General features: G+C 35.0%; 1 protein-coding gene across 1 annotated transcript in view; it reads left to right on the plus strand.

The window, feature by feature from the left end:
- Positions 1–22,328, plus strand: part of LOC126970924 (serine protease inhibitor dipetalogastin) — a 91,063-nt gene that overhangs the window by 63,416 nt on the left and 5,319 nt on the right. Inside the window, exons 3-10 of the mRNA XM_050817057.1 lie at positions 10,694–10,834; positions 12,921–13,068; positions 14,127–14,288; positions 14,631–14,774; positions 15,737–15,901; positions 17,168–17,329; positions 17,993–18,118; positions 19,574–19,750. Of these exons, the coding sequence (XP_050673014.1) occupies positions 10,694–10,834; positions 12,921–13,068; positions 14,127–14,288; positions 14,631–14,774; positions 15,737–15,901; positions 17,168–17,329; positions 17,993–18,118; positions 19,574–19,750 (1,225 nt within the window). The remainder of the gene's footprint in view (positions 1–10,693; positions 10,835–12,920; positions 13,069–14,126; positions 14,289–14,630; positions 14,775–15,736; positions 15,902–17,167; positions 17,330–17,992; positions 18,119–19,573; positions 19,751–22,328) is intronic.

Raw genomic sequence — 22,328 nt, forward strand, 5'->3', positions numbered from 1 at the left:
TTTGGTGAGTCCACATCTCCTGAAGATGCCTCGTGAAGAGACGAAACACGAGTCAAATTGATTGAAGACGATTTAGCGGAATTTACACTCAAGTAGGCGCACAACATTTGAACCATAATATTTGTTTAATTTACTATTAAATCATTATTATATTATTTTTTATAAAATATTTTTTTATCAAATTTAAAAAAGGTTAAATATTATCTTTTAACATCTCTAGATTTTGCAATTTTTAAGGCGTTTTCCAATGTTTTTATTATTCACTTATATTTTCTATCGGCCAATACTATCTAGATACTCGTAAAATTGGGTGTAGTTATCTATGCACGCAAGAAGTTATACTTCTTTGGCGTAACAAAGCAAAAATCCTTAAAATTATTTAATCCTCGTGCTATTCTACGTTTGTAGAAAGAACAATATTGTTAAAAATCTTTCAAAGATGGCTTTGACAATTAATTATTAAATAACAAATACGGCTGTATGGGTTTGAACCCTTTGCATGTTCTTATAATGGACGAATCAATTATCAAACTCCATTCACTAGTTTTGCGTGTTTGAGATTTAGACGTAAGAGTACGAGGTCAAATAAGCCTGCTCAAGTTTGCGCGTTTACCTCTAAAAAAACCCCATTTGTCATATCACCGCTCTTTGACAACACTTCCCTTAAAGCCTCGCCTAGTATCGGAATACTGGGTCTCGAAATGTCGAGCGATTGCCAATTTCGTGGCCATCTGGAGGGCAAAGCCAAATTGGCTTCGAAGAAGCTGGGCGTCATCAATAGAGCACGGCAATTCTTCAAGCCGGCCCACATTCTAGCGCTCTACAAAGCGCAGGTCCGACCACACATGGAGTATTGCTGTCATCTCTGGTCTGGCGCACCCCAGTATCAGCTCGATCCATTTTACCGCGTGCAACGCAGAGCAGCTCGAATTGTCGGGGACCCAGTGCTCTGCGAACGGCTGGATCACTTGGCGTTGCGTAGAGACGTCGCTTCATTGTGTGTCTTCTACCGCATTTATCACGAGGAGTGTTCCGAGGAGCTGTTGAACCTGATTCCTGCCGCCGAATTCCACCTTCGCACGACTCGCTTATCACGGGGAGTGTTCCGAGGAGCTGTTTAACCTGATTCCTGCCGCCGAATTCCACCTTCGCACGACTCGCCACAAGTTAAGATATCATTCCCACCATCTGGATGTGTAGTGGTCCTCCACAGTGCGGTTTTCAAGGAGCTTTCTTCCGCGTACTACAACGCTGTGGAATTAGCTTCCTTGTGCGGTGTTTTCGGGACGATACGACATGGGTTCCTTCAAAAAAAGCACGTACACCTTCCTTAAAGGCCGGCAACGCTCTTGTGATTCCTCTGGTGTTGCAAGATAATGTGGGCGGCGGTGATCACTTAACACCAGGTGACCCGTACGCTCGTTTGTCCTCCTATTCCATAAAAAAAATGCTCCTTCCAAAAAAATTTGTCGCAATTTTTCTCTGTTAGAAGTCAGTTGAGTGCACTCATGGCATGCGTGACTGCTCACGGTAGATTTTACTTAGCCGGTATGTTCCATGGGTGGCATTTCGCTTGGTCGGAATGAGAAGATGTTGTGAACTGGCTGCCACACTTTGACATGTGTCCATCGAAGTAGAGTATGCTACTGTACTATGGAAGATTAACACTGCTTGATTCTTGGACATACCTGGAGTCACGAGACCTTTGTTCATACTTCCTACCAGTGGGAGGCTTCTTTGCACAGGATGTCTGCTAGATTATGGGTACCACAAGGGGACCTATTTCTGCCGTGAAGCATTAATATGTAAACATTATTGTGTTTCGGTCTGAAGGGCGCCGTAGCTAGTGAAATTACTGGGCAAATGAGACTTAACATCTATCGTTTCAAGGTGACGAGGGCAGTTGTAGTGCCTGTCAGAATTTTTGGGCTTTTCAAGAATACTGAGCGGCAATGCATTGTAATGGGCAGGGCCTATCAAGTACCATCAAATCTGAAAGTCCTGCTCGTCTCGTCCCTTATTTTTATAAAAAAAAAACTTCTCCACCACCAGTGGTGACCTCCACGACAAAATCAAAGGACTTAACAAGACACGTAACAAGATTTACAAAATTTACAAGATCATTTATCGCCTTTAAGGCCTTAAATCCTTAACACCGAAAAACATTCAAACATACACGCAAACTTTCTCTGCTAACGCCTTAACATTATTAAGTCTTAGTAAACATGTCTCAACGAGCAATCACCGCGTAAACACTTTTGACCCAATGAATAATGATTTCTATTTCATTTGAGAGAAAGTGACAATGTTCCCTGCATGCAAATACCGTAATCTATGGTCACTGTGACGGATATAGCATGTTGCCTTGTTTGACTAGATCTCCTGAGTACTCATGAGAGCCTGGTACTTTAATTATAAGAAACGGGTTTAATTGCTTTATTTGTAGAGCAATTAAAACTCGATTTACATGCGCCTTCGTCGGAAACATAAAAGTTTTATAGAACTTTAAATAAATTATTAAGGACTTTGTAGGAATATAAATGTTTTACAATGTTGTATTTATTTATTCATTATTAAACATAATTACATACATTACTTCTTGATTGCTTCTGTAAAATTACAATGTCGGTCTCAAAACAAAATTAAGCGAAGCGTTTGAGGACAGTACACTAACTCTCGGCATGTCAAAAAAGCAGTTTTTTTGGCCAGTGCTTATGTTGCCAGTAACCCTATAATTGAGGCACGTAGATAGTAGGTTCTTATAGATTCTCCGCGCCTGTGGACCCCACGGAAGTATCTCGCCACCAAACGGCACAACAATGAAAATAAAATTGTATTTTGTATTTAAAACCTCGCCTTAATAAAAATTGAATTCAACAAGCAAGTCATTAACATAACAATATTTAGTTTTATTCACATTTTTATTCATAACTCGCTTGTTCTTAGCTGGATCCTAAATGGATACAATCCATTTAGAAAAATTTAAGTATAATGTAATAATTTCACAATGTTCTATTAATTTCCACAGTAAACTTTCCAGTACAAAAAATTATTTAGATAACTATTAGTTGAATTTACTAATGCATAACTAAATATAATGACTAAGTATACAATAAATACAAGAAACAATTGGTTTGTAAACAGAGACGGCCTCGTAAACTAACGACCAGTAAAATTGTGAAAATATCATTAATTACTGGGCAAATGAGACTTGACATCTTTTGTCTCAAGGTGACGAGCGCAGTTGTAGTGCCGTTTAGAATTTTAGGGTTTTTCAATAATCCTAAGCGGCACTGCATTGTTATGGGCAGGGTGTATTAATTACCATGTTTCTCATTGCTCAGTAGGCAGGGTCACTAACCACTGGGCTATAAGGGTATTTATAACAACGTTATACTTTAAATAAATTATTAAGTAATTAATATTTTTTAAATTACATTAAAGTTTGATTAATTTACGTCCATTATTTGTTCTGTCAACCACTGCTTATCTCCTCACGAATATATTTTGTATAAGAAAAAATCCATATCGGCACCCCACTAACCTTGATTGCATTTAAGAATGCGGTCATATCCCTTTCAAGTGCCAAGATGTCTTCGTCTAGTCAGATATAATGATCTACGATACTTTCCGGTCTTTAACTTCACATGTGTCGACTATTGTACATATTGTACTTTGTGGGCTCCTTTGCACAGGAAGCCAGCTAGATTATGGGTACAACAACGGCGCCTATTCCTGCCGTGAAGCAGTAATGTGTAAACATTACGAGCGCCATAGCTAGTGAAATTACTATGACGAGACTTAACATCTTATGTCTAAAGGTGACGAGCGCAATAATTATAGTGCCGCTCAGAATATTTGGGTTTTTCAAGAATCCTGAGCGGCACTGCATTGTAATGCGTACGGCGTATCAATTACCATCAGCTGAACGTCCTGCTCTTCTCGTCCCTTAGTTTTATATAAAAAAGACTGCTTTTAACTAGGATTAAAAAAAGCTAAAACTAATTCTTAAAATTTTTCGACGCTTTATAACTATATATATAAAAATAAATTGCTGTTCGTTAGTCTCGCTCAAACTCGAGAAAGGCTGGACCGATTTGGCTAATTTTGGTCTTAAATTATTTGTGGAAGTCCAGGGAAGGTTTAAAAGGTGAAAAAATATGAAAATAGAATGAAATGAAAAGAATAATTTTGTTTTTCCTTTGATGTGTCCCCCGTTATTCAAAAATCAAATTGAAAGAATAATTTAATATGAATAACTAATTAGAATTTTTAAATATTTCTAACTTTCTCAGGAGGTAAAAAATAAACTTAATTTTAGCTTACTATAGTTGGAAGATTAACTACAGTTGTTAACTATCTATCAGATTATTTTTATGTTATTGTTAAATCTTAAGTTTTGTCATAAATTAAATTTCTGAACGCAACCATAATATTTGACATTTGACAACCAACAAGGTATATTATGTAGATTGATATATCGTAAATATATTATTGACAAATTAATAAAAAACTTTATTTTATTTCTTGTATACAGAACAACGTCTGTCGGGTGAGCTAGTATATAATAAACTTTATTCAATCAGGCTTAAACTAAGCGTTATTGAATCGTCACTATAAATTATTCTTTTAAACTACTGAATCCACCATAATATGTTCGGAAAAAGAAGAGAAATATGAACTTTTATGCCAAAACATAACTGGCCTGAAATGATTCTTTAATAGCTATGTTAAGTTTTCGCATTAATATATTTTTTTTTATTTATCATATTACATATACCGATATAAAACTAGGTCAACTTAGCATCTAAAAAAACCAAAAGGTTAACAACTTATGCTAATAACACTTAATAATACGTCACAACTTATGCTATAAATTAAATGAACAACAGTGAAAATATTTTAAAAGACATAAAAGCGAATAAATATAACTTATAAATATGACTTAGCAGGTTCAAATTCTCTTAGTTGCTATAATTTTTGTAATAGATAATCTTTCAGTCTGTAATTAATGTTTTTAGTATTTAAATTTTCCCGTTCAATGAAGGGCAGCTCATTTAGCAAGCGCGGTATTAGGTAATCGGCAGTTCGTTCGCCGTACACGTTGCACATATAGATTTCTATTTGGAATATACTCAAGTTACAACACATTCGAACAGGGATCGAACCTGCAACCAACGGGCACGCAAGTGCGTGTTTGTATCTAAGTGTGTGTTTAGAATACTTAGCATTATTAATACCACATTTGTCATGCGTCGAAACTCACGCGAATACTCGCAAGGTATACGCACTCGGTCTTCCGATTCCGGAGAGAACAAATTCTGTCGTGCAAATTATATTCCGGTAACGAAATATTCCACAATATAATTAATATAAAAATTTTACACAAAATATAAAATTTGAAAACAAAATTTATGATTGATGCAGGACTCGAACCCGCGACCTCTCGCGTTCCGTGCGAGCTATCATCTATACGTACAATTCATTTTCGACTCGCGTTGCGTTGATTATAGAAATAATATTTTTATACCATTCGCTATGTTTTAAAGTGATAACCCTCACTTCTAGGATTAATTAGACCAAAAAAAATTTGAAATTAAAATTAATGAACGATGCGGGACTCGAACCCGCAAATTTAAAACATACCAAATTATTTAGATTTGAAAGAGCGACATCTCAAGTAAATTTCTTAATATCCAAATATAGTAGTTGTGCAGATTATTAGCCGTAAAATAGATTCTTTAGATGAAGCCACGACCTGAGAGTTACAGCAAGACATACAAGATTTATCAATGATACGTCACTCGAACGGTTGGCTCAGTGGAAGAGCGATCGCACGAAACGCGAGAGATCGCGTGTCTAGGCTGATTTATATATAGCACACTTAGACTTTGCTCAGTATTTACTTACGTAAAACTTAGCTGAGTGTAAGCTTAGCTTAATCTTTGATTTCATCTTTATAGTCACAGCTGCTAATATTATGCTTAGCTTAAGTTAGACAGCATACGCAAAAGTCAATTTCACGTTTTATAGCACTCGTCTATGTTTTACCTAAGTAAAGTCTGAGCAAAGTCTAAGTAAGCTCTATAGATCTCAGCCAGCCTGTGGTATCTATTACTATTGACTATTGTTTTGTATTTGGAAGTCAGTATTACGAATTAAGAGATAAGATAAGAGAGATAGTAACTTTATGTTTAATATGTTTCTAAATTATATTATTAATGACTAGCTGACCTGGCAAACGTTGTTTTGCCATATAAATTATATATGAAACCTTCCTTGAGCTTCAACGAATCTATTACAGAAGATTTCATTGAGATCGGTCGAATAGCTTAGGAGTTATTAGGGAACATACAAACATACATTCTCTTTTATATATATATAGATTTACATAGAATACGGGGAGCAAAGACAGCTTAACTCGTATGAACTGTGTTTCAGCTGTCAGTGTCTTCTCGGTATCAGACATTAATATCCAAATAGTCAGATTAAAATTAAATTAAAATAAAAGTATAACTTCTAAGAATGTGTATATGTATGTGTGTGTGTGTGTGTGTGAATTGAAGCTATAGCAACGGCGGACCTGTCAGCCTCGCCTTAAATTTCTTGTGTTTTCTTATCGTCTTCCAGGTCATTTTGTTTCTCGATCATAATGGTGAAGCCACGTTTCATTCATAATATTGTAATATATTCCATCGTTATATATTATATATATCATCGGTATATTTCAAGAATCCTCAGCGGCACAGCATTTCAATGCCATCAACTGAAAGGCCTGCTCGTCTCGTCCCTTAATTTCACAAAAAAAAAAAATGTTTCTATACTTTATAACAAAACTTTTACTTGTAGCTGCTTTGCCATCTCAGGCACGCGACAATGATAGAGATAAACGTATTTATACTTAATAGAGAGTATTTGAATAAGCTCTTATCATAAGATAAGTGAATAAAGCAACGTTCAGCGGACTAATGGAGTTTCCTAGTATACATGCTGCACTGGTGCATTTTGGGGCCACGAAATAAGCGGGCTCAGTCCGCTTTGATTATTTTTTTCGCTACAGGTGTTTGTAGTTTGGTTAAATAAGCTTTCTTAAGACTAAACATACTGGTGTTACTCAGAGTTTAAGACACTACTTCACTATTACGACATTATAGATAAATCTTTCATTTTTCATGTCAAAGCCGCGAGAGAATGGAAAATTAAAAAACAAATACATGGTTAATATTTTGTTTGTAACTATGTCTGTTTATTTCATTTATTGAATAATAATTTATTTATATGGAAATAACAAAATATATACTAGAACAATGCACCTAAAACCTAAAAAATATTATATAATAAATAAATTAATGTATTATTGAAAGGAGTCCCATTGGGCAAGGTTCCGAAGATACTGGCAGCGTTAATCCTTTGAATAGCTAGACTAATTCTAAGTCTCCTGTGACGTCGACTAACCTTCTTGTTATTAACTTAAACAGGCTTATAGCGCTCTAGGACTTCACGATTCAAGGGTCTTGACACCGAATGGAACATAATCATATTCGGAGCCTAGACCCCTATTATTAAAATGATACATATTAAAGCTTTAGCATGGATATTCTCTACTGTCGTATACAAGAAAGCAGTGGCAGTAGTGATAACTCACCATTATGTTAAAATAATGCTTCTCGATTTCTAGCATCTTGTAAACAATGATTACTCTATATTCAGTTACCATGATAACCGATAATATTATGAACTCATACTTTTTCATTTGTTTATTATTGATTGTTTGACTTAAACATTAGCAATTCGGCCACGAGTTTTTTTTTATCTTAACTTACAAGCTTATTTAACTACACGGAGTAAATTTTAGGTTCTTGATAGTACAATAAGTAGTGTTTTACGAAAAGTAACAATGACACACCACACACACGCAACTCACATACTCACATACATACACACAGACATTCTGTTTGCATAATATTTTTCTTTTGTTAAATTATATTTTTAGACTTAATTTGTGATCCCTAGTTTTTGGTAATGTTAATTTTAATTGATATGGAAGAACGTGGCCTTCTGGCTCAGGTGTTTCTCACGTAATAGAAGGTCACATCCACTATTATGTTTGTACCATTTTTGTTACAGAAATAAATATTTTTCATTTTCATTTTCATTTAGATATTAATTCATAAATTGTTAATATCTAATTAAGCTTCTATATAATTTTATACCTTGATTAATTCTGAAATAATATTTAATAGACGTTACAACAAGAAATACCTTTAAAAGTTATCCAATTGCCACGTATTGGACACACTAATGCAACGGCTGTATGTATTTTTTTTAATTTAAGCTTAAAATTATTTGTAAATAAAAAATAATTAATATAAAAAAACAAAACCAAAAATCGATTTACAAAAATCCTCAAGAAGAACGGTGAATCTATGAGTTTGCAATATTTTAATTTACTAAAAACATAATATTATGATTGTTTACAAACCAGATCAATACTTTTATCCTGTCTGTTTATTGTCACAAATCTCCGAAACACATGTTGACAGAATTTGCTCTAACACATATAGCTCATGTTATTTAAATTAATTTCATGGTAAAAAAAATTTAACTTCCGTTAAAAACATTAATGCTCAAAAAATTGGGAACATAATCCTACTAAATTTTCAGATTGCCACTTTTACATAATCTACTTGGGCGCAGTCGCTCTCGGCCCTATAAATATGTTTTTAAATCTCTTGTTTAATGGCCTCGTCGCAGCAGACAATGCGTGCTATGGCTTTGATTTTTATCTTTCCACTAGATGCCTCGCTAAGGGCTAGCGTGTCTCCACGCAATAATTCCTTTTATTTGTTTTAGTTAGCTAAATATAGTTATATTTATACTTTTATTAATAAAATTAATTTTAAAAGGTACTACTCAAACTATAAAGTATTTATTTTGTGGTATCTACAAGCTTAAATACTAACCCCCTTATTCATAATTGTCTGCTAACTAACTTAAAGCATTGCTAATTCTCACTCTGTCTTCTTATTGACCTAAGTCGGAATGAGAAAAAACACTCCTTAGCGGCTGTTTTAAGTTAGCGGACCATTATGAATAAGGGGGTAAATCTATAATAGCTTTTTACCAGTGGGAGGCTCCTTTGCCTGTGCAAATTAGCCGGCCAGATTATGGGTACAACAACGGTACCTTTTTCTGTCGTGAAGCAGTGCTTTATTGTGTTTTGTTTTGAAATTATTAGACAAATGAGACTTAACATATTATGTCTCAAGGTGACGAGAGCAATTGTAGTGCCGCTCAGAATTTTTGGGTTTTTTAAGAATCCTGAGCGGCACTGCATTGGGCAGGGCGTATCGATTACCATCAGCTGTAGAACCTGCTCGTCTCGTCCCTTATTTTCATACATAAAGCTTTCTATATAGCAATTTATTTGTGACCATATGTTTCGTAATTAGAATAAGTTAAAGTATTTTATCCAAGATAGGCATACACCAACGCTTTTCTGTGGACATTTATAAGAGAAACAAAATTACATATACAAAATGTTTATTTTCTTTATCAAGTATGTACATATATCAATACTCATGATTGGAGCCTCCTTTTAAACACTATAGCGCCTGTGTTAGAAGACTCCGCTCTTCCATAGCTTATTAATATTTATTACATTATTTACAGACAATCAAACTCTAACTACTAAGAAGTATATCTAAAAAGTATGTATAGTAAGTAATAAGGTGTGTAAGGTGTGTGCATTGGGTGTGTTGTGAGTGATAAGTAAGGTGTGAGAGGTATAATGAAGTGTGTGTGAGTCAAAATTGCACTATGTATAATTTTGCTATAATATCTCAAAGCAATTAGGCTGCGTTTTCGATAAAAGCTCACAACTGACTCCACTATTTCCGACTTTAACGATAATCTTCATATTTCATTAACTATACTTCCAACCAATGTACAATTAACTTTAATTTGCTGCAATTATATTTATTCTGCTGTTGGTAAAATTTAAGTTTAACCTGTCATAATTAAAAACTGTAAAATAATAATTAATGTATGAATTGTAATTTAATTTAATTTGATTGTAAGTTAATTTTTAATGTATGACACAATTGTGATTTTATTTCTTCAACATCAAAATTTTTAATCTTTAATGTTATGTGAGATTATAATTGAAATGCACTCAACTTGTATTATTGTCTTTATTGTTTTGATGTATAACCCACTCATTCATAATAGTCTGCTAACTGAATGCATTGCTAATTCTTGCTCTGTCTTCTTCTATTGACCTAAGTCAGAATGAGAAAAAACACTCCTAAGCGGCTGTTTAAAGTTAGCGGACCATTATGAATAAGGGGGTAAGTGTATACTTTTTTGGTGTTACTAATTAAACACGTGTTCCTCATGACTAACTCTATATTTTAGTGAAAACTGCATGAAAATCAATTGAAATCAAACCAACGAAGACATGAAAACCTTACCGTTCTTTTCAATTCAAATTCAAATATTTTTATTCAAAATAGGATGGGACATCACTTATTGAAAGTCAATAAAACTACCATCCATTTCAAAATGAATGCCTCAGGCCTGAGAAGAATGGGCGCAACAAACTCAGCGGGCTTTTTTCATCAAACAACATCAATTTGTATCTTCTCATTTCTGAATATGCTGATTGTTTATATTTTTTTTATTTTCGTTACAGTGTTTTCCTACTCCGAGGGTGCGAGGGATGCGACTTGCCCGAGAATCTGTGGACCAGCGTTACAGGGGGAGCCGGTGTGCGCTACTGATGGCTACATCTACCCATCATTATGTGAGATGAGGAAAAAGACCTGTGGAAAAGGTAATTTTACTCGTTTGAAGTTACTTCGCTACCGCTGATTAGAGGTCAACTAAGAACAGATTTTTTTTCTTTATGAACAGAATAACGTCTGTCGGGTCAGCTAGTAAGCTTACAAAGAGTACATTTATCTACATAATATACATCCATATATTTTGTAAAATAATGATAATAACCCTGAAGTTTAAACGTATGTTAAATAATTGTGTATGATAGTACAGTAAATTAAAATTGTTTTTCACACATACATGATAGTATTTTGTACTGGAAAATAGAACAATTCATGCGATATTATTAATTGTTTATGATCAGGGATCAAATTTTAAATTTGTCATTAACACTTCCTTAGAAATCAAAAATAGTTCAAAAATAATAATCGAAATATTTCACAAGTTACTTAGTTTTCACTTCAATCGGCAGTCCCCAAAGAATTCTTAGTTTTTTTTTTATATTGAACATGTTATCTAAAGAAATTATTGTGTTTCAAACTGTAGAATTTTTTTCCTAAATTATTGTTGATATGGAAGATTTCAATTTGAAAGCTTACCTAGTTAAATGAACGGTAGTCAACATACCAATTGAAAAGTAGGTTTAATATTCCATATACCGTCCAAATGGAATTCTAAAATACTAAGAAATAAATGACAAAGTACCAGGGTGCCATAGAATGTAACAAATGATCTGGCCACCCACATAGAAACTGGAAGCAATTGATAAATTACTAGAAATGCACTCGCTCATATGATAAATGTTAGAATACTGAAAACCGTTATGACCTAAATCTACACACTTCATAGTATTCTCTATCTTGCTAAAGATCTGTGAGATTATGTAATAAGATAGCGCTTGGGATTGTATTTCTTGGTACTTCGTAAAGAAGCGTTGAGAATTTTTTTAGCTACATGAATACCGGGATATACGTATACTTTTAGCACACTTAGGCTTAACCTACATTTTCAAGGAGTTATGGTTTTTAAAACGCTTTTTTTGGCTTCATTCGTGAGTTAGTATGTAACCAATATGTAACGGAAACTTTAGAATTGATTTTCAGACGCTTTAGAATTGTTATTTTAGTTTACCAGATGTTTCGAGACCTTTTCTGATCTCGATCTTCCTGATTTCTGGGTTAACTAAAATAATAATAACAATGTAACTTTTACGCAAAAATCTAATGTTAAAACAAAGGTACAATTACAAGCGATTTAAACCTTCAAAATTATTTTATTTAAATGTGTTAAATACACTCGCGTTTATCAAAAAAAAATATGCATTAAAATGTTGGATTGAATTTAAACTTTACACACTTTATCAAGGACCGATGACAATAACTTGGTATGTATGTCTGTTTATATGTAACGGAATCTTTAAACGATATTTTCCAACTCTTTGTAGCGTTGGATTAATTTCAAACTTTGCAGACTGGTCAAGATTTATGTAAATTTAATAATTTATATTATACCTAGGTAACACTGAAAATGTTTAGAAAAAAATGGCTTAATGTAGAAAGTTGCCAGTACTTTGTTTTTCGAAGTAATCTCCGTTCCTCTCTACACATTGTCGCATTCGATGGAACCACTGAGAAAAGCATTGAGCCCATTCTTCCTTAGGGGTCTCTTCTATAGAATTTTCGTACGCTTTCACCGCATCTTCAGGGCGTGTAAAGCGAATAACTCGAATTTTATCATTAGTTCTTGGGAATAAATAAAAGTAGCAGGGTTCCAGGTCAGGACTGTATGGCAGATGACTCATTATCTGGACACCTGCCATAGTCAAATATTCAACAGTCCGAGTGCGATGAAGCATTGCCGTGGTGAAGGAGGATACTGCTTCGAGGGCGCTGCTGTCGAATTTTTTATAAATGATTCTACTTCTACCATTATTGTATAAATTTGTGCAGCTAATCTTGTTTCAATGCTTCTTTTACTCCACAAACACTACGAAAAGCTATCATTTCTACACCATTTATTTTTCTTCGCACACACAATATTTTGCACCATGAATTCCACTCAATGAACAACTAGGCGTGCCTTATTGGAGACATTCTGTTGGCTCACAAACCCAATACTATTGATAATATTTTTGTTTCCAGGAGTTCGTCTTGCACCAGATCAAGGATCATGTTCCCGAGCACAAGGTTCCAAGTGCGACCATCGCTGCACATCAGAAAGAGATCCCGTTTGTGGGACGAATGGGAGAACATATTTAAACAGATGCATGTTACAAGTTGAAATTTGCAGGCAAGTTCTAAAGTATCTTTTATTTTCCTATTGTAATGTCATGTCTAAACAATCTAAAATAAGATTCGCTATTTTAGTTGTAGAATTTAATAACACATATTGTAATCTTAAGAAATATGAAAGAAAACAAAATATGAGGAAACTACCTTAATAAGTTTTGTCTACCCAAATATAACAACGTATATAGTAAAAGAACCTGTAACTATTACTATGCAGGAAATTAAATACACTACCCGATGATCTTATAGATATATCTAGAAAGAAAAAACCTCAAAGTAAAGCTAACAAAATACTATAATATAGAAGCTAATTACCAGGAATACCTATGAAGTATATTTTAATATTACCACTATTTGTTATTAAGTAATGAAAATAATAATTGTACTTCAAACTTACCGCTCTCACATAAACCTTAGAGGTTTTGCGAGTGTCTTTATGAATGTATATATATTTAAGATAACTTTATTCGATATTTAAAAAAATCTGAAGTAAGAAAGAAAATCTCACTAAATCTAATAAAAGGCAAATTGGTTATTGTTGTGTGTAACAATGTTTCATTATTATCGTTTTATTGCAAACGCCATAATGCGAAAATGTTATAAGTCAAGTTTTTTAATGGGCCATTCCACTACACTTTGAACTAATACACGTTTCATATGTTTCGTTCGTATGAATGAAATATTTTAACTGGCAGTTCGAAAATTATTTTCTGAGAGTAGTAACTACTAACACTCGAACGTTTGGCTCAGATCGAAGAGCGCTCGAATTATGGGTAACGGCGCCTATTTCTGCTGAGAACCAGTAATGTGTAATCATTACCGTGTTTCTGTCTGTGTTTCAAATTACTGGGCAAATGAGACTCAACATCTTATGATTCAAGGAGACGAGCGCATTGCTGAGCGCACTGCATTGTAATGGGCAGTGCGTATCAATTACCATCAGCTGAACGTCCTGCTCGTCTCGTCCCTTATTTTCATAAAAAAAACATATCAAATATGTTGTTTTGAGGTAAATTGGGGTAGCGAAATTGTTCTCTCTGATAACTATTGTAATTTCAGAGTTGGTATTGGCCTCTCCCATCTTGGAGCTTGCAACAACATCAGCGCTCATCGTGAAAACTGCCCCGTTGACTGTTCCCAAGCTCCTTTAGATGGACCAATCTGTGGCTCAGACGGCAATGTCTACAAGAACACCTGTCAAATGAAGCTGTTAACATGTGGGTTAGTAGCTCAAAATATTTTCTTCAACTTATCAATCACGTGGATAGCGAATTTCAAGATAAAGAAAGTGAGTGACAGTTTCTGAAAAATAATGTTATGATTTGATCATGTATCAATGGACGAAAGCAAACGAGATTGGCAAAGGCCTCCTCTAAGGTTCTCCATTCCTTGTTTCTTGCAATTCTAATGCATGTTTTCCTATCTAATTTCTTCTTTCCATCTTATTTGGTGCCTTCCTCTTTTCCTAGTTTTATATTCAATTTTATATTATTATGATTTTTAGGCCATATCTCTTTACCTTAATGTGTCCCATAATACAACACAACACATTTATCATTGCAGACAAGGCGTGGTAAGAACAAGCAAGAAACATTGTCAAACAACTCGTCACTGCCGAGAGTCTTGCTGGAGAGTTGCTAGACCAACTTGCGGCTCTGATGGCAAACTTTACGCCAACGCTTGCAGGATGAAGGCAACTAACTGCGGGTAATTTTTCAAACAGCATTTTTTTCACACCACCATTCATGTTACAAAGAGTAATATTATTTACCATTATTATTATATTATTACTATTGTTAATATTTTTTTTAAGTATCCTTTCCGTTCCGGGAAACTAAGATCGCGCGGTATGCCTCGGATCGGCGTGAGTATGCGCTCGCAAAGCGTTCTGTCAATGCGTATTATTTTACATGTAGCAATATACTGCTTATAATAAGGATGATGAGTGAATGTATCTAAAAGCTTTTATTGAAACAAGCTATAAGACCATGCAAAATTAACCATCTTATAAACAAAATAAGGGTCAGAACATTTTCAGGGAATAGTGTGCCGTATGGCACTCTCGGTATTGGTGTATCTGTGAAATCTCGTGGGGGCACTGCCGATTTTGGAAGGGTATTGTAATGTTTATAGATTGCTATTGTTATAATCCTAAAATATTGCAGTTGAGTAGAGATTTATTTTTATTGCGTTCAGCCACATTTATCACGGAGAGTATTCTAAAGAACTGTTTGACATGTAACACGCAACAATTTTAAATATCATTATTATTATATCATTGTGTGACCTTCCTACACAGTTTTCAAGGAATTTTCTACCATGTACTTCCAAACAAAAGACAATTTCCAGATCAATACGATATAGTTATCTTACAAAAACGTATTTATTTAGTAATATGGCCTTACTTACGATTTATCGGTGTGGGTACCGACTAGTTTCGGATCATTCGGAGGTACCTCATCAGCTGGAGTGTAATGGGTTCGCGATAACGTCCCGTATGTTACTGCGGACTTTTGCGCGGCTGGACAGGGCGAGGGGCGCGGAGTGCGCTCCCTTAAACAGTCGTATCTAGACATATTAAAAAAGCCAGGAACGCTCCTGTGATTCCTCCAAGAATAAAACTATAAAAGAATTTGATAGATGACAAAAATGTAATTAATTGATTACAGTAAGCATGTATTCGAAGTACCGATGGCGTTCTGCGTATCCCAAGAGCGCACTTCAGGTGGTGAACCATGTCCCACTGAGTGCTCCGACCAGAAAGAGAAGCTGGTGTGTGGATCTGATGAGAACATCTACAGGAACGAGTGTGAAATGAAGATGCTGAATTGCGGGTTAGTTTTGTTTTCAATATTTGAATTAAACAAGTTATTCATTGAACTTAGGTTTACTAGTAATCGATCCTAGTTTCAGTTATCAAAATAATATTCGTATCAAAATAATATCTTGTGTATCATGAATTAGGAAATGCACACTCTTGTCTTATCTTCTATAGGCATATAATAATTGGTAACCTTTGGTTGTGTCATAGCAATCTCGGACTTTATTGAATCAATTCATGTTTTCTTTGGATCCTTGTTCCCTAAAGTTGTTACTTCTTCGAAAGGATCTTTTTGTATAATACAAATAATAGTATAAACTAATTAGAATAAATAACTTTTTATAGAGCAGAATATACCATGGTTAAATAAATTTTATGTTTTTTTGAGTTGAAGTGAGAAATTAATTAGTCTAAAGTAATTGTAAGGTATTTAGCGCCTTACGCATTTATTGAAGTAGGCGTAACTTTGCGGAAATCCATAAATATACAAATGATTTAAGTTTTCTTTAGTGTTAATTCCGCCAATATTTATTTTTAAACAATTCGACACGTGTTTCGCCTCTACACGAGGCATCCTCAGGACGTGTTGTCTCGCCAAAATCTGGCAGATTTAGAGAGTAGAGGCGAACCACGTGTCGAATTGTTTAAAAACAAATATTGGCGGAATTAACACTTAAGAAAATTTAAATCATTTGCCTTACGCATTGTAGACGCCACACAAGAACGTAGCGGTTTCATTGGTGCAATATCCACAGGCACAGTTAAAAAATTCTTGGTGCTATATTGTTTACTTTGGTTGTACTGCAAATTTTCTTGTTTCTGCTTCAAACCCACAGCTGAAAACATAGTTTAGTCACAGTATATATTTTAGTCATTGTACTTTGGATGACTTTTGTGCTGTCTTAGAAGTAGTCTAGTAGTCTTAGAGGAGATGTATTTTGTTAACCAATCAGATTTTGTAATTTCCACATCTCCTTTCCGCTTAGCTTTGGTACAAATGGATCAAGCGGAGAGGAGAGATATCTCACTTTTCTATAGAATTTTGTGCGCGTCGAGCGATGAAGCGGCGTGGCGGAGCGGAGACTTCTTCCTTTCGTAGACATCACATCTTCTCTCCACTTAGGTGGAAATAACCTGACAGATTTACGGCCTATCTCCAGTCGTCTCCTCTCCTGATGGATATGGGGCCTTATGAATCCCATCAATCAGTGCCGTATGTCAACTGAAAGCACACATTTTTCTAAAACAAAAAAATAAGTTTTATATGAATAATTTTCAGGGCAAACAACAGAAAAATTGTCAAGAGAGTGGACATGGAGAAATGCAAGGGGAAAATGAGCAAATGTTTGAAGGTGAAATGTCCGGCGGAAGTTGACCCTGTGTGTGGAACCGACGCGAATGTGTACACAAACCCATGCCTTCTGAAAGTCGCAACTTGTCTGTAAGATACTAGTTAAAGTACTTTAAGTACATTTCTAGAAATACGGTCAGTGACCCAACGTATTATTTTGTGTCGATTAACCAAAAAGTATAAGTAAGGATGTCGCTATTAAATAAACCTTAACACTAATAGCCGAGAGGTTAGTGACCCTACCTACTAAGCTTGAGGTCCCGGGTTCGAATCCCGGTTGGTGCAAACATTTATATAATCAATATGAATGTTTGATTCCGAGTCATGGATGTTTATATGTATTTTTTTTATGAAAATAAAGCACGAGACGAGCAGGACGTTCAGCTGATGGTAATTGATACGCCGTGCCCATTACAATGCAGTGCCGGTCAAGATTATTGAAAAACGCAAAAATTCTGAGCGGCACTACAACTGCGCTCGTCACCTTGAGACATAAGATGTCAAGTCTCGTTTGCCCAGTAATTTCAATAGCTTTCAATAATCTTAATGCCTCTGAACTCCTAAGTTTATGAATGCATTTTACTGGGGATTACTTCATGGAATTCAGTTTAGTCCAACTTTAGAGATAGGATAGTGATCACCATCATTGCACTGCTTTAGTACTCTACCCTCGATGGATCGCCATGAGACAATTTCCTGTGGAATTTTTTGACAACTAGAGATATTTTTAACCACTATGGTGTCTGTTTTCAGGAAAGGTGTGCAGTTGGCGCATTTTGGTAACTGTACATTACTGCCTCGCTTAGAAACGGATTGTCCTGATGATTGTGACAATGCACTGGAGGAACCAGTGTGCGGTTCAGATGGAAATGTTTACCGGTGAGTAGATAATAATAAATGGAGAGCAGGTTTTGTCTTCGGTTATAGTGTGAAAAGTGCTGAACCGATCGGAATAGTACTTAAACCATAAGATACAGGGTGTTTGGCAGAAAGGTTTATAGTACATAATTTATGATGATTACTTAACAGGCGAGGTGGCAAGTTATGTATTTTATTAAACTAACTATCGAAGAGTTACTAATTAGAAATAGAATAGTTACTAAAACACTATCGATGATACGAAAAAGGATTTTAAAATCGACTGCTACAGACAATTTTTACGGCTGACCGCATCTTGACGGCTTGTCCTATTATAAGTTATAGGGTGTCGAAAATAGCCTGAACTGCTTCGAAAAGAGATTAGAGAAAGAGGTACGGCCGTGACACTTTGCTCGACTGAATCAGCACTTGTACATACATAAATTCATATTACCACGCCTGACTCACGAAGGAGACAGAATTAAGGGCCTCCATTTCGCCTTGATACTAAGTTACACTGCTTCTTCACTTATAAAGACCCTACATTCAAATGCTATTAATTTTTTCTATATTTTCTCACTGTGTGATAACTAATACGTCTGGTTTCTTAGTTTATCATTTATGTTAAAATATGTTACAAGAACCGAAACACGAATATATAATTTTTATCGATTAAAAAGCACCAAAAGTAAACTTAGGCGCGACATTTTTACTTTACTGCCCGTTTTACTCCAAATCAACGCAAAAATTGAAGTAAAAATTAAAAAGCAAACTTAATATGGCCTTCGCGCCTCAATAGGGCTACAAGTAACCCAAGCGCTGGCAGCTATTTCGGTCAACGGATCAGCCTAGCTATCCAAGCCGGAAATACTGCCAGAATCCTTGGTACACCTCCCCATAATGATAGTTTTAAGTTAATTTAATCATAGTATTATTAATATAGTTATAAGATTTGTTTTATTAATAGTATATTACGATACGAGTGCGCAAATTAAGTCACTCGCTTCGCTCGTGCGGGATGCCGACCTACTCGCGCATGAGTATCGTATACTATTTTTCCTATTAAGTTGCGCAAAGTTCGACCACTAAAATTATGATGCCAAGCTACTGATACTTTGACGTTCATTGTCCGTATTAAACAAAAACGGCAGAATACAAAACACAGAATGCACGTTTTGACAGGTCCATTCCAGATGACAGATGTAAACAAACCGGCGCGAGCAAGAGCGCTCGGGCTCGGTGAGACAGTGTCGTTCGCACGTGTTAATGCAAAGAGAGTGCCAAAGATGGCGCGTGCGTATGCACCTTGGAATCGCTCGTATACTCTAATACATTCCCGCACGCTCACCACATTCTCGCACGCTCAGCTACATTCTCGCACGCTCTTGTCAACGTGTGGGAAAGTGGTACTTTGCAAACGCAAATGCATGCGCAAAATCGAACTTTGCGAACGATAATAGTTTGGATAACATCCAGGTCTGAATGCGAGCTCCGACGTCTCACATGTGGGCAGCATGTGGTAGCAGTGTCAGCATCACATTGCCGGACTACGGCGCTCTGCCACGAGGAGTGTCCTGACACACCAGCTTTCGTCTGCGGCTCCGACAATCGCTTCTACAAGAACGAGTGTATCATGAAGAAGGAGAACTGTGGGTGAGTTGAACTTAGATCAAACATTTATACTCTTTTATAGAAATAATCACCTTAAATCTTGCCTCTCAATATATTCTTGTTAATGTTATGTATATAGGCACATAAGTGAATTTTCTAGAAACTGTCATAACCATAATGTAATACCAGGACCAAACATAAACTTATAATGCCTGCTACTTGGATGTATATACTTTTACAACAAGATTCCAGAAAGTGTTCAAGACAAATATATTACGAAACTCAAAAGAATTGTTTAAAAACGTTTATGTGGTAAAGGTTTGCTATAACACAGATGAGTTGCTTAATGATACCATAGAGTCTTTTATTGAACGATATTACATTCTAAACATTTCTTTGTTATTAGTAACAAAAAAAGAAGCCCGCCGAGTTTTTGCGCCCATTCTTCTCAGGTCTGAGGCATACGATTTTGAATAAAAATAATATTTGAATTTGAATTTAAGATGAAGACACAACTCCTAATATCAACAAGTCTTTATACATCAACAAATCTATGAGAAGAACAACTCTATGCGAATCTAAGAAAAAAGTCATATTGTTATTTATCACAAAATCCACAGAACCTAAGTTAGGTTATAATAATACTATTTCGTGTTCACATATTGCCCAACTAGCAGATAGACTCAGCTCTGCGGCATACGCCGTTAGAAATATTAGAGAGTACACGAATGTTGCGACCGCTAGATTAGTGTACTTCAGTTAGCATCATGAGGTATGGTATTTTACTGTGGGGTCATGCTGCTGAGATTGATATAGTGTTTGCTTTACAAAAGAGAGCTGTTCGTGCTATAATATACCACCTTGGTTTTAGACAGTCTCTCAAAGAAAAATTTAAACGAAATGATTTATTTGTGTGAATTGTGGTAACATAGTTGTTAACAATTAACAGGTGTACAGCACAATTTGCCATTATATCGGCATATAAATATTTGATTGTCAATATTGGAATTTTTATATTTATACGTCAATAATACACATTACATAGCTTTAATTCAATAATATAATATAAAATAAACATTAGTTTGTAGGTACCTCTCAAAAAATAACATTTAAATACTATTATTTTTGGCTAAAGAATTCTTTTAAACTATAAAAGTATTTATCTATTAGCCATAATTAAAAATTTTTATGCATTATTGTTTTAGGCATCTCTCTTAATATTTTATGGAAGGTGGTTAAAGACCCTAATACACATAACATTTGCGTTATTTAGAGTTAGATCTCTAAATGCTAATATGGAATAGTCCTTTGCTGATTTAAAAAGTTCACCATGTTTTTTAATGAACATATAAATTTCTAATATATATAGACCAGTAAGCGTTAACAGACGGTGCTTTTTGAATAATGGTCTACACGATTCTAGAAGACTGACATTGCATAAAGGTGTTATACATTTTTTTTGTGCCAGAAAAACATTTGAAATATTAGTGACGTTTCCCCATAGTATTAACCCGTACCGTAAAACTGACGCAATATAACCGTGGTATGCAGTAAGAAATAAATATTATGACTGTTCATTGTGAGTACATTAATTATGAAAATGTAATGGAATCAATTTTAAGAAAACAAATGCCTTTTATGCCTTTTTATTCTAGAACTACTATACTTATTTCTTATAACCGATTAACAATATCAATATTAATTATATTAAGACGTGGTATTTGTGCATGTGTGGGTGTGTGTGCGTGAGCGCCTGTGTGTGTGTTCTTCAAAAATTATTTTCTGTTCTCACTTTGAAAATCGCTATTTTGAACAAAAATCATCATGACATTTATGAAATCATAAATATCTTTACAATGTACAGACGCAATATGCATTCCATCTTACATTCGAAATTGCTCTATTCCTTGGTGATGTGTAGAGACTTCATTGTACGTCTCCTAACGGCATAAAAGGCATTTATTTTCTCAAAATTAAAATTCTTTTTGATGTAATTTCTAATATACTAGATACTACTATCACTTCGGAAATAAATGGAGCTCTGAGAGAGAAGAAGTGACGCAAGGAACTCTCCGATCAATCTTTTTTTGTGCTCTTTTTAATAAAATATACAATAATGTACTCTCATTGCTATTGCTATAAAATAATCATAATATAGTCCCTGGCTGTCGGATTACTTAGATATTCAGCTGTAGATTTGTATGATTTACGACTGAGTGTCTGTCTGAACAGCGGCTGGAACTTTATTAGCCTACTAGAATAAGTAACAAGCAATCCCTTATTTCTAGCATTATAATAATGAAAAACATTATTAAAAGCAAAAATATGACGATTTTGTGAACATAATTTTAATGTTGCAACCACGGGATATATCTCGAAAAGCTGTTTAAGCTGTCGAATTCCAGCATCGCCACACTCGCCACAAATTAAAAAGTATCCTCACTACCTCCACATTCAGGATGTGTAGCGTCCTCGCCAATGCCGATTTCAACGAAACAATCTTACACGAAAATCAACGTGTTTCCAGTTAGATACGACGTGTGCATGAGGTAGTATGAGGTATTACTCTAACAGGCACTATATTGGATAATTGTGGGCGATTGGGCTGTGTTTAAAATAT

The sequence above is a fragment of the Leptidea sinapis genome, chromosome 22 (genome assembly GCF_905404315.1).
Source record: "Leptidea sinapis chromosome 22, ilLepSina1.1, whole genome shotgun sequence".
NCBI lineage: Eukaryota > Metazoa > Arthropoda > Insecta > Lepidoptera > Pieridae > Leptidea > Leptidea sinapis.